We start from the raw sequence: 14,437 nt of genomic DNA on the forward strand, positions 1-14,437 counted from the left end.
TCAGGCACTCCCAAATCATGTAAATTAGGAAGGAGTTGTTCCAACAAGAAATGGCAGAAGATTCAAAGTTCTTATGAACCTACATTTCTTGTTATGCCCCATATCTATTTTTAAAACTTGGAATTAGTTGACCTTCTACAATATTAATCTCTGTTTCTTAATTATATATTTTGTGACAAAAGGAAATCTCTAATTATAAGAAAAATAAGCCCATGCCCGTGAAAAAAATCTGAATTGTAAAAAAGACATGCAGTATGATTATTCTAAAGTAACTTGAACTGGCTTACAAATACTGAGAGGTCCTGGTTTATTGTACACACTTCTTTGTAATTATTATATTGAAACATTACCCTAAACAGTGATGCAACTGTTAATTTTCTAGATATTTCTTTTCATATAATAACAGCAACAACAAAATAACCTTGTAAGTAGGTGCATGGTTGTCCTTAAAACATGCACACTGCCTATACACATCAGTGATGCTGAGGTCTCACCTTCTACAAACAGCCATTTCTCACCTCAGCTGTTAGGTCATCCGTTGGGTTGAGGGGAGAGGAAGGTAAGAATATGTCTTCTAGAAGAACTCTCTTAAAAGTGAAGGACAGGCTAGAACTCCAGGGTCCTACTCAATTTAATTAATTAATTAAATATTAGAGCAAAAGAGGCCCTGGGGATCATTTACCTCAAAGCCTTTTTAAAAATGGCATACTGGGGCCCAGTAAGTAACTATGGACGACGTTATGAGAAGTTCCACAGAGCCTGAACCTTAGGGAATACTATTTAGTATTCCCTATTACTATTATACTACTATACTACTACTACTATTACTATTATACTACTATTACAAGACTATTAGTATCTACCGTGACAGTGATAGATGAGGTCCTCCAAAGAAAACATCTGTGGTGGGCCATGGATGACAGAGGTGTTGAGACAGGCTTCCCTGGGCAGCAGAACTGACTCCATGATTGTGTAACACATCCTCCTCTAGGAGTTAAAGATCGACCAGAAAACACCTCTGCGGGTCCTTCACCGGAGGCCCCTGGCTGTGAGAACTCGCATCATTCACTCCATGGAGTCACACTATGTGGATGACCATCATTTCCGCCTCTATCTGAAGACTCAAGCTGGAACGTATCCTTTTGCCTTCCACATAGCAATACTCTAACCAGAACCCTGTTGGAAGAGTTCAGGCTGTCCTAGAAAACAGGTGCAACCTGATCTAGGAATGATTAGGGTAAGGATTAGGTTGGGGAAGAATCCTTTTTTGGGGGGCGGGGAAGGAGGGTTCTCAACTAATTTGTATCTTTCAAAATGACATTTTAAACCACGAGGCAGCAGCCAATAGAGCGTGAACTTTAAAAGTGTGTCACACAATGCTGACTGTATAGTGAATACTCAGGAAACAGTTTTGATTGATTCATTTATTGATTTGTCTCTATGCATTTTGCAAGTCACATTTTCATAACCACATTTGGGTCCTTTCAGCATTTTGAGCATTTGCCCCAAATCACTAAACACTGATAATAGATGGGAGTGGCCCTACTTTACGTACTGATCTTCACTTCATTTTGGCCACTGGCCCTAAACAAGAGAATAGTCCAGAAATGATCACTTGTTCATATGGTTCATATGGTTTGTGTTCACCTGTTTTGTGTGGTTTTGTATCCAATCTGAGTTTTTAGTTAAAATACATCAGGGAGTTGCCATCCATATTCATCCATATTTCATCAAATGAATCACATCAAAGAAAACCTTTTTACCCAATTCCAGCTTTTATTTTAGAGTGCTAGGTGAAATGCAGGGGTCTTTTGAAGAAACTAATGTCTTGATTTCAATCTTATTAAAACATTTTTAGGACCAGGCATATATATGTTACTTATGGGCTTAGCCAAGAAAAACTGTCTGCTAAAGCTTTAGATACCCTGTGGTTATACACAAAAGTATGCAAATTTTTCCACATATATTGCTCAATATGCTGAACTAGTTCATATGACTTACACCTCATCTTTCTGGAAATGAATAAGAACCATTCTGGCCCTTTTAACTGGTTGTTCTGGGACTTTTTGGTCATCTCCTCTCGTCATTGCTACTCGGAAGTAGCATTCTTGAAAGAGAAAAAGGATAACAAATGTTGAGTAAGTATGAGTGAGTTCAGCAAAGAAGGCAGTTACTAAATAATTACGTCTTAAGCTTGACTGAAAACATTTGGTGAAAGTAGAGTGAATACACTTTCAGAAAGTGAGGAGGACATAATATCAGAATATTCATGGTATAAGTTTTTTATTTGTCATCTGAGAATAAACTTATTTTTCCTATTTGAATTATATTAAATTTTTATACTAAGTGCCAGTTTATAGAACACAACATAATACTGAACGGGTTTTTACTGAATGCTAGCAAAATTGTATCTTTCGGATAACAATTTTTAAGGCTGTAGTTAAGTCCTATGTAAGGAATGTTAATGTAATCTTAATAAGTAATTCCAGGATTGGCCATTGATATCAAAATTTGAAGACCAACGAGGGAAACATGAAATCGCCCCTTTCAAAAAAGACTTAATTCTCTTGCTAACCATGTAAGAGTGCAAACAGCTAGGGCGCCCGGGTGGCTCAGTGGGTTAAAGCCTCTGCCTTTGGCTCAGGTCATGATCCCAGGGCCCTGCATCGGGCTCTCTGCTCAGCAGGGAACCTGCTTTCCTTCCTCTCTCTCTACCTGCCTCTCTGCCTACTTGTGATCTCTCTCTGTCAAAAAACAAAAACAAACAAACAAAAAAACTGCAAACAGCTAAAACTTAGGCCCCTTGATAATCCTTTGGAAAGGCCTTTATCAACAACTAAATTGATATTCTTATTGTCCCTCCCATCCTACTGCTATTGTGTCACTGGGTCACATTACCAGGAAAACTATCATTGGAGTCACTGTGCGTGACCCTGTGGAAACCTCTCTTAAATGGGCCCAAAAGATGACAAAATGTAATCTGTGGCAAAGAAAAAATAGCAAAGGTTGTTTTGTTTTGTTTAGCATTGAAGTACAGTTCATTTTAAAAATCCATATCCAGGGTTGCTTGGTTGGTTCAGGCAGTGGAGCATGGGACTGTTTTTTTTTTTAGTTTTTAAAAAAAGATTTATTTATTTGACAGAGATCACAAGTAGGCAGAGAGGCAGGCAGAGAGAGAGGCAGAAGCAGGCTCCCTGAGCAGAGAGTCCGATGCAGGGCTTGATCCCAGGACCCTGGGATCATGACTTGAGCCAAAGACAGAGGCTTTAACCCACTGAGCTACTCAGGCGCCCCACTCTTGGTCTCGGGTTATGGATTTGAGCCCCACATTTGGGTGTAGAGATTACTTTAAAAAAAAAATTTCTTATTTCAATGTTTTATTTAAATTCTAGTTAGTTAAAAAATCAAAACAAAACAAAACTTTAAAAAAGTCCATATCCAAACCTTAGCACTTGGTGATGAGCTAAAGGAAAAAGAAAGGCATGACTTTGGTAAGTTTGATGTAAACACAGGTGCCAAGTCCTGCTGTTAGCTTCCAGGCTGGTAGGAACCAGTCTGCCAAAGCTTGTTTTCTAAGACACACATCATGGGTCACAGCTCAGAAATAACCTCTCGCTTGTAACATTTCTGCTTTCTTCTGTCATTTCCCTTTCACCTATCAAATCTCACCAGTTAGCTAGCATAGCTATCTCCATTGTTTCCTTAAACAAAGCCCAGCTACATTAAAGAGTTTGTACATGGAGACTTTGGGAGAACCAAGCCGAACATTGGCTCTCTAATGAATGTGACCGCAGACATTCTTGAGCTGGATGTCGAGGTAAAGCATTTTATTGTGGAAGTAGCTGTTTGTACATTGAATTCAGCCAAGGTTATGCTTTTTGGGGGGGTGGGCATTAAGCCAAATAGGTATCTATCTCCACTCATCTTAATGGGTATTTGAAAATGGTCAAAATCTCACAGTAGCATTGTATTGCAGGGAGGGACCGTCTTTGGAATTTTTATCTTCTTAAAAAATACAAGATCTCATTGATGATCTTTGGAAATATATAGCTAATTTACATGGGGCATGAGATCTTAAACCCTTAAGTGGGTCAAGGAAGTGAAACTTAAGAACCCTTCATATGTCCTTCAGACTCTACGGAGTTCATTCCCATAACTGTTTTGTTTTACAAAAAATTTAAGGCAGGCTACTCAGAAACACACATTCAGGACAGGGATAGAAAATGGGATCAGCCGATGTTTACTGGAACAATGAAAAAAATAAAATTAAATTAAAAAAAAAAGATTTTAAGCAGAGGTTAGGTGATCCTGGTGGTGTATATTAAAAGAGGGCATGTATTGCGTGGAGCACTGGGTGTGGTGCATAAACAATGAATCTTGGAACACTGAAAATAAAATGGAAAAAAAATAAACACACACACACAAAATAGGACCCCTATTTATCATATACCACATCATATCATATCATATCATATACCACATCATAGGACCCCTATGCTGTGGGATAAATTTTCTGCTCCTAGGGTCTGAATTGAAACAAGGTTAAATTCTTAAGTATTTAAAAGAGTGGATTTAATAGGTCCTTCTGGCAGTTCTCCATAAATATATTTTCTCATTTGACCGTCAGTAGGTACTAAGTCACAACTTGTGCTCCTTGATGAATATCTGATGGAGAATGGGGTCCCTCTCCCATGCCTCCCCCCCTGCATAAAGAAAATATTAGGAGGCTAGTGTTTTGCACTTGGGATTATCAGTTACCAAAAGAAATGGGTTTAGTGGCCTCGTGTGCAAACAGCTATGGTAATCCCATGATCACTTGCGCATCATCGGCTTACTGGCAATTCTCGAGGGCTTTCAGATTAGATTGTACACAGCTCCTGCATTCAGCCATCGATAGCACCTTCAAGGTTGCAGGGAGCATTCTCAGAGGGACTGTTATTTTGAGGAAGACAGCCTCCTGTTAAAGTAAATCTCAACTGCATTCATCTTTGATCTTAGAACAATTTAGCAATGTTAGAGTCACAGGCCAGTGCTCCTTATCCATGTTTGTTCATTGAAAACACCTATAGAGCTCTACAAACCTCCCCTGTTTTCAACACTTACAAGACTGTGACCTGAAATGTTTAGTTTCAGGCATGAGAAATAACCCATTAGCTTATATATGGGTGTTCAGTATGTGGCTGTGTTCTGAAACAAAACCAAAATACCTTCTTGGATTTCTAAAAGATATGCATATACACACACAACAGTTATTTGGGCTTTTCTAATAAAATTTCCTGATTTTGGCAGTGACTCATAGATTGATTTTAAATATCACTTGTGGTAAAGCATTTTGAGTTTTAACAAGACATGGGTACAGTGGACTTTTTTAAACTTCTCAAATTGGGTCTTCTACGGTGGTTCAAGTACTTCTGAAAGCCTAGGATGTGATTGTTGTATGTGGAGAAAAAAAACAGTCTGCTACTGTAGTTTTATTATGACTTAAATCAAGGCTTTGTTCTAGAAGAGTCAAACCAAGTGAGTAGAGACAGATAAATCTGATTTTAAAAGAAACAAGAAACAAGAATTCTGAAATGATATACAATGATCATTTATCCTTTTCTAGTTCCAGGTGATCTTTCATACTCATTTGTTTCTCATTCGGTTGCTAAGTTACAAATAACAACCCTAAGTGTATAGACTATTTGAGTGCTTGTTAAATGCAAGATGAGACAATGGAAATGATCTGAAGAATAAAAGTTGCAGAGACGTCTGAGGGAAAGTTGGTGTTGTCCCTGAAATTGTTACTTTACCTGTAAATAACATTTATAAAATTTAGATGTACTCTAGTCTCTTCTTGGCCAAAAGGTACGATTAATATAAACAGCTGAGCAACCATTCAGATACAGACCTTGGGCCCAAGAATCTTAAGGCTGACCATGGGTTTTTGAGTGTTGAACTGTGGTATTCAATGACTTTTCTTCAAATTTAACTTCTGCTGTGGCCTTACATTAAAACTATTAAGTTTATACATTACCAGCAAATGCTTACTAGAACAGTAATATGTTTTCATGTCTTGTTTCCTTCCTTCTAGTCTGTAGATGTTGACTGGCCCCCTGCTCTGGATGACTAGCTTTCAAATGTGGAAACAGAGTAGGGTTTTCGTGGAATGATGCAGACCTCCATTCAGCATACACTGTATAATGGCTATTTACTCACCATTGCAGTGTCTTGGAAACCATTTGGATCATGTTGATCTATGTATTTTAAAACCTTTTGTAACATCTCAGGATCTATGTATGTGTATATGTTGTGTTAAATGTTCTAAGGATGTCTTAGGATTTTTCTTGTTCCTTCTCCAAACCCTACACGCCAGACTATGAATAATGAAAACATTCTCTTAATTCTTTCATTTAGAGACGTACACAAACAGGATACATTCTCTGATAATTTGAGGGGCTATCATTTGCAAAATTTCTCTCCACAAGACATACCATCTTCAAAATCATGTTCGAACTTTCTTAAATGGTCTTGATAAAAGTTATATCTAGATTTATACAGCACAGTATCCTATAATATTCTAAGATATCAAATGCAAATCTAACATCATTAATATTTTTCCCAGTAGGCTTTAAGCAAGATATTACCAACATAAGTACTTTTTGATACAATCTGTCACAATCTTAATGACTTCAAGTAACTATTTTGATAACTTAAAAATATCAGTACTTTTCCTGGGGAGGGAAAATGAAACCTTAGGAATTGAGGCATACCCTGTTAAGAGACTTCCATAAATTACTTTTAAATAAGGAGACACAAGTGCCTTCAGTAACTTCAAACCCAGGGATAAGATTTTGAAAAACTAGGATTGCTAAACAATCTGCTATTATTCCAGAGTGCTTCAGTGTATTATCCAATTTCAAACGTCTTCATCAAGTGGATAAGATATTACAATTTCCATTTTATAAATATGAAAACCAAAGAATGAATGTTAAATGATTTATCTAAAATCGTTAGTTACTTCAATATCAGGGGCTAAACTGAAGTTTCCTGGTCTCTAAGGTCCTTTCTTAATAAATCTTGTTATTGAGTACCTATTTTATGAAGGAGGCACCTGAGAATGTCATTTAAATGCACTAACCAAATAAATAAATAAAATAATTAAAATGAACAAATAAAACAAATGCAGTAAGCATCAGAGATGACTTTTGGAATTTAGATACCAAATCAAGGAGGTTGCCAAAAAATAGCCCAAGTATATATCATATGATCTTATATGACTACTATTTGTTAATAAGTTAATCATCAGTTGGTACTATGAAGAGGAAAAAATGAAATAAGCTAAATCTAAAGAAAATGGATGGGTCATTAAGAGAAACATTTCAGCAATCTCATTAAAATTTCAGGCTTAAGTGTATTTTCTATCATCCTGATTTAACTATCTGAGCTTATTTTAGAACACATGTGACTTGGATAGTATTGGCTGATTGTTTCCCATCTCTTCATTAAATATACTTCATAGATTCCAAGATGTATTATTCATTTATCAGGAAAATTGTTTGACATTTAGAAGTTTCATATGTGAATACTAGCAAATAATTGTTTCACTATTTTCAATGCCAGAAAACAAGAAAGGGATAATAGAAATAAACTTCTGATAAACAGGTAAGAACTTTTGTGTGAATGTTTCTCCCTTTTTGGGAAAGTTTTGCTACAAAAAAGATTTAAATAACTTGGGAGATAGTGTTTTCCATGTTTCTTTTTGGCTCAGCTTTGAATTTAGTGGAATCTGAAAAATGGAAAAATTAAAAACCTCTTTAACAGATTTTTAAATTTCTATTCCTGACATTATGCAAAATTTCCAGCAAAAAGTAGACATTAGCTTATTCCATATGTTCATATATTATGAGACACAGGTTGTTAAAAATCAATGTAGGTCTTTGTTTTATGCAAGAACTGAGAACATTAAGTAATGAAAGTACTATAGTTTCGCTTTTGCCTATATACAATTATTTTAATTAGTTTTGTGATCTTTTCTCATAGCTTTATTTTGTAATTTTTTTTCCTTTTCAAAAATTTTTTAAAAATTCTAGTAACATATAGTGTACTTTTGGTTTCAGGAGTAGAATTCAGTGATTCATCACTTACAAAAAACATGCAGTGCTCATCATAACAAGTGCCCTCCTTAATACCCATTCACAGCTTTATTTTTTTTTTCAAACTTTCATTTAAATTCTAGTTAAATATTTAATAAAACATAGAGAAAGAGCCCCTTTTTATTTCTTAGTATTTCTTTGTCCCAAATATAGTCTATGATTTAGTTTAGGAAAAACATCAGCTCAACTCTGAATACCTGGAGAAGCCGAAAGAAAGAAAGGAAAAAAAAGAAAGAAAGAAAGAAAAGAAGAATTTCCCAAGTAAGCAAGTAAGATAACTGGTTACATTAACAAGTTATACGAAATAAACTTAGAAGTTAAATTTTGATTTCTAAAGAGAAAAATCTTATTTATCTTACTTAGGCTAATCTTTTCTTTTGAAGCTTTATTCTTGATTTTTAAGCCCAAATAATGAGAATGAACTTTGATGCAAGGTTTTCTGATTTCTAAAACTGGTACCCTTTTGGAGCCTGGGTGGCTCTGTCTGGTAAGTGTCTGACTTTTGATCTCAGCTTAGGTCTTGGACTCAGGGTAGTGAGTTCAAGCCCCACATTTTTTTTCTTTAAAAAAAAAAAAAAAGATGGTACTTTTATTATGGAAAAAAATACTGCTTTTATGATACTCATTTAATTGTTTTCATCTTGAAATAATTTCAAACTTACAGGAAAGGTGCAAGAAGTACGAAGAAATACCCACCCCCCCAAACCACTGAGCTGGTGATGCTCTGTCACCAGTGAATGTGAATACTTTAGCATACAATTTCTACAAACAAGGACATTCTTCTACTTCGCCACAATAGGACTATCAATTCAGGATGTTAACCCGGATATTGCAACCATGTAATCCACAGAGCCCACTCAAGTCTCACTGGTTGTTCCAATAGTAACATTTCATGGGCAAGGGATCATGCTTTGCACATAAATGCTTTGCACATAAGTCCTCCACCAATCTGAAACAGTTCGTCTTTCCTTGGCTTTCATTATTTTAACATTTTTGAAGATTTCAGGTCAGTTATTTTGTAGATTGCTCTTCAATGTGGGTTTGCCTGATGTTTCCTTTTTATTAGTTTGAGGTTGTACCTTCCTGGCAAGAATACCACATAAGAGGTATTATCTTCTTATCAGGTGTCCTACAATTTTGATTTATGCAGTTACTGATGACTGGATTTTAATCAGTTAATGAAGGTCGTGTCTGCCAAGCTCCTCTACTTTTATAGTTACTCTTTTTTCCCTTTAATTAGTAAGTATTTTGTAAGGAAACCATCAAATGTTGATCTACTAGTTTTAGCATTTACTGAAGATTTGGCAAAAACCGATCTAATTCCACCATTCCTTCTCCATTTATTTGCTTAGCTTTCCACTGAAAGGCAGAACTTTCCCTTCTTGTGGATTTGTGGCTTCCTGTTTTGTTTGACAGGTCATAATAACAAATGCAAATGCATACATGCACACATAGTACATTTCTTTACATATATTGAAAATTGGAAGTTGTATACCAATACATCCAATTTCAACCTTATTCTAATTTTCTCCCCCCCCCCTTTTTAAAAATTTATAATACCTTTCTCTGACAGAAATCTGGCTCCCACTAGCCTTAATATATTTACTTGATAGATCAGTTCCCCTCATAAATAACCAGTCTACTCTTGCTGCATCCTTATTCCAGATCCCTGAGAGTCTCCTCCATACTACTGCCCTCAAATGTGCTCCTCCTGTTTCACCCTGTATCCCATACTGGGCCACCACCTTTGGCCCCTGTGGTAGTACCTACCTGTACCTTGCTCAGAATACGTAAATGATGTTTGTCCTGAATTATAGGGAGAGAGGCAGGAAATAAGTCAGGAAGGCAGAAAATGAAAATCTTTTAAAAATGCATTCTAGTACTCTACAGAAATTATCATTTCAAAGGATAGTTACATGTGCAGGTATTTTCAGCTATAGCTTTCCGTAAAAATGCCTAATGTTTCTAAGCAACCAAAATACCCTTCCCAGGGAGGATGGTATAAATAACAAAATCTCACCAATATTTTTAAAGTCAAATCACAACAAAATTTTAGGAATTTTAAAGTTTTTCCATTTATTATATTACCACAAAAAAATCACTGTATACAGAGATATTACAAAGGTAATAAAATATTCTGTACAACAAAAAGGATTTTGACACTTTACAAATGATTGCAATCTTTTAAACGCATTTAACATTAAATAATTTGAGAACTTTAAAAATTCTTTGAAGGGGTGGGGGTGGGAGGTTGGGGGAGCCTGGTGATAGGTATTATGGAAGGCATGTATTACATGGAGCACTGGGTGTGGTACATAAACAATGATTTCTGTTACATTGAAAAGAAATTAAATAAAAAAATACTTTTTTCAGTATCTCTAAATTTATTATACTCACTAAAAAGCATATTGAAATACTGAGCACAGTAAAAAACAGAATAGTGCCATTCTGTAAGGTTCTGAATTCATCAGTTAGGAGTTTTCACTACATTCTTTTAAAACATGTCATCTCTAAAGGGTTTATCTGGTCTGAACCATGACCCCAATGAAGTCTCCTGAGAGACTTCTATACATTGATCTCCAAATACTCCATCTTAACCTATTTCTTACTACATTTTAGGCAAAGCTATACTTTTTAGGCAGAGCTATACTTCATTATCTAATGAAGATAATGAAGAAGAAAAATAGGTAAGATGTTTACTTTCATCAAAAACTTGTACTTGTATTTACTCTGCTGATACCTCTGAAAACCCAATTTATTGAAGCACCAACATAGAAGATTCTTCTTGGGGAAAAGGAATGAAGGCCTTTACGAAGAAAATAGGAATGAAGGAGGGACAAATGCAAGACATTTTTATGAGGCAGAATTTAAAAGACTTGATAACTAAGTAGGACAATGAGGGAGAAAAGGAATAAAACATGATTCTGAGGTTCTAATTAAGTATCTTGGATGGCAGGGTAAATGATAATGCCATTGTAGGGAATGCAAAGTAGGGAATGCAAAAGGGGGACGCAGTTCATAAAGGCATTTGTGTAGCGTGAGAGAAAGCTGAAACTGTAGGCACTGATGAGGTCGGTCACCCAGGGAAAAAATAGCACCAAATGAGGGCTGGGGTTGAGATTCTGGGAAAAAAGTCAACCTCCGAGAGGAATCTTATCTACCACAGAAACCTCGGAGGAGTATCCAAGAAGGGAGTAGCCAATAGGAAAAAAGGTTATGGATAGGTCAGGCAGAATAAGGACTGATAAAAAGACACCAGATTTGACAAGGAAAAGTGTCTCTGGTCACTTTTCCCAGAATATCATAAGAAAACAGTAAGAGGGGGCACCCGGGTAGCTCAATCAGTTTTATGTCCAACTCTTGATTTTGGCTCAGGTCATAATCTCAGGGTCACAAGATGAATGCCAGTTCGGGTGCTTGCAACCTGCTTCATATTCTCTCTCTCCCTCTCTCTCTCTGCCCTTCCACCCACTCTTGAGAGTACACTTGCCTGCATGTGCCACCCCCCACCAAAAAAAGAGAAGAAAAAAAAAAAAGAAAAGAAAAAGAAAACAAAAGTTGGTGAAAGATAAGTAAGCTAAAGAATGACTGGGAGCAGAGGAAATAGAAGCTGAAAGTATTTCCTGAGTCCGGATGTGAAGGAAGGAACATGAAGGTAGTAGGAAGGTTTTTGTTTTCTTTCTTTTAAGGTTAAAGAAAATGTTTACCAAAGTTATACAAAGAAAACCACCACTAAATGGTGATATGAGGATACAGAAACAAGATGGGAGACAGAGCAGGGTCCAGGGTGCAAGCAGAATGTAGAAAGGCAGAGGGGCACTTTTTCCTCAGAAACTAAGTGTGAAAACACAAATACATTTAGAGATAGATGAGAAACAGGTTGCCAAATTCTTTTTATATTATAAAATAAACTCTATGATCAGTAAGTAGCACCCAAAAAATAAAAAAAATATCCACTGGAAATACTTTAAACACAGATGTAGCAGTACCTCAATTCAGCTTACATGGGGTGGGGGGTGGGGGATGGGGGAACGGTGGACAAAACACAACCCTGCAAAACAAGTCAATTGCTTATTTAATGCAAAAATCCAGATTTTCTAAAGTCTGTGTTTAAGCTGGCCAGTGCTAATTATTATAAAATTACAGGATTCTGTATTTTTTTTTAAAAAGCTTACTACCTATCGACCACTATCTGGAAATATCCTGGGTTCATTCATATTTTGAACAGAAAAGAAATGATGCCTTCCAAGGTATTCTTTCTCCCTGGTAAATTCTTCTAAAGTATGTTACATGCTTATGGTCTTTAAAATTATATAACAAATGTTTCATTTTTAAATCATAATTTCTGAGAAATATTAATGGTACTTAGGTGTCTTTAATCTTTTTCTTCTTCTGCTTCCTAGTCTATCCTAACCCCAAGTTTTATCTTGCTCTCTTTCCCAGTTCCCAGTATCATTCAACTCAGATTTTTTTTAGAGATTCATACATTCAGACATTCATACATTTCCCATTTTGATTGTTCCAGTAAACTTACTGGTTTGGTTGGACACTGCATAAATGAAATGACACACTGTTTCTAGCTCAGAACATGCTCAACATTTATGGTGGGCTCTAGGTGTAAAATAGAGTTCAGTTACTTAGCATCATGACAACTCCATCACAACTAAGATTACTGCCTAAATTCTACCATCATTTTGCAACTGGGATTACTTTGCTTTCAATAGTTTGGATTACCGTTATTAAACCTTGACCTGAAGGCGTATGGTTCTGACATAAACCCAATGTCACATTAAATAGAATTATAAAAATCATGAACATCTAATAATTAAAGCTGTTCTTTCAAAAAATAAAGTTCTATTAGTAGTACTTTGAACATTCAATATTTGCTAAGTGCTTAATATGAGGCAGAGCCTGTCCTACAAACTGGGAATTCAACAAACGAAACATAAAAATTTTTACCCTTGTAGAACACAGATTCCAGTAAAGGAAAAAAAAAATTAAAATAAAAAATAAGTGCGTAGTAAAGGTCAGACCTGGTAAGTGCTACAGAACAATATAAAGGAGAGGAGACACGGAGTACTGATATGTACAAACTCGAGGAAGGCCTTGATCAGTATTAGATGAGTGAATCTGAAGGATGTTAAGAAGTGAACTACACATGTATCTGAGAGAAAAATAGTTAAGGCAGAGAGGACACCAAGTACAAAGAGTCTGAGGCACGAGTATACTTGGTGTTTTTGAAGAGAGGCTATGAGAATGCCTGGAGCTGAATGAGAAGAAAACGTTAAGAGATGAGACAGGAGACTAAGTATGTATGAGCCTGCCAATTTTAAGGATGCTGGTCTCTACTCTGAGTGGGAATGGGGAGCCACCGGATGGTTTTGAGCATGTGAATGATACCATTTGACTTGTTTTAAAAATACTCTTTCTGGCAACTTTGGGGAGAAGAGACTATAGGGGCACAAGGATGTAAGAGCATCTTTTGAGGCTATAGCTTCAAACTAGGCAAGAGATGATATGACAGTGGCTTAGAAGAGGAAGTTAATAGTAGAGGTCAAAAGAGGTGGTGAGCTTTGGGTATATTTTGAAGTCAGGGCCTACCAGATTTGCTGATGGATTGAATCTGGGAGAGAAAAGAATCAAGGATGACTCCATGGTTTTGGACCTGAGCAACAACAGAAGCATAGCACTGCTATTTACTAAGTTGAGGAAGACAAAGGAGAAGGAAATTAGGAGAAAAGATCAAGAACTCAGTTTTGGATATGTTGAATCTGAGCTAGATTTTTGTTCATTAATGGGATTCTAAGTAGAGATGTCAAATAAATAGTTTTACATACACATATAACCTCCAAGTATGAAGGTCAGAGGATAAGTCTAAGGTAAGGATAAAATTGATAAGTCTAAGGTAAGGATAAAATTGATGAAATTGGATGAGATCACAGTGAGTGAGGAAACACAAGAAAGAAGAGAGGTCTAAGAAAACTTTCACCTTAAAGACATGGGTATAAACCTAAAATCATAAGCAATTTTAAAGGTAAGGATTTAAACCATCCAAAATGTAGAGAACTTCCCCTACCTTAAAAGTTCACTTCAACTCTCTTCTGTCCAAGTTAGAATTTTTTTTTTTAAAGACTTCATTTATTTAAGAGAAAGAGCGTGTGTGTGCACAAGAGCGAGCATGGGCAAGGGAGAGGGAGACTCAGACTCCCCACTGGGCAGGGAGCTTGCTGCAGGGCTGGATCCCAGGGTCCCTGGGATCATGACCCCAGCCAAAGGCAGATGCTTCACTGACTGAGCCACCC

The 14,437-nt window shown here is 36.3% G+C and overlaps 1 protein-coding gene across 3 annotated transcripts in view; it reads left to right on the forward strand.

The window, feature by feature from the left end:
• The window catches only part of PUS10 (pseudouridine synthase 10), a 77,066-nt gene extending 68,818 nt beyond the window's left edge, over positions 1-8,248 (forward strand). Inside the window, exons 16-18 of one of the 3 annotated variants that reach the window (XM_059406019.1) lie at positions 992-1,134; positions 3,718-3,817; positions 6,074-8,248. In XM_059406019.1, the coding sequence (XP_059262002.1) occupies positions 992-1,134; positions 3,718-3,817; positions 6,074-6,112 (282 nt within the window). In that variant the 3' untranslated portion in view covers positions 6,113-8,248. Of the gene's footprint in view, positions 1-991; positions 1,135-1,987; positions 2,387-3,717; positions 3,818-6,073 lie in introns of those variants that run through there. The other 2 variants (XM_059406017.1, XM_059406018.1) reach the window with 2 other exon arrangements.
• Positions 8,249-14,437: the final 6,189 nt, after the last annotated feature.

The sequence above is a fragment of the Mustela nigripes genome, chromosome 7, assembly GCF_022355385.1.
Source record: "Mustela nigripes isolate SB6536 chromosome 7, MUSNIG.SB6536, whole genome shotgun sequence".
Taxonomy (NCBI): domain Eukaryota; kingdom Metazoa; phylum Chordata; class Mammalia; order Carnivora; family Mustelidae; genus Mustela; species Mustela nigripes.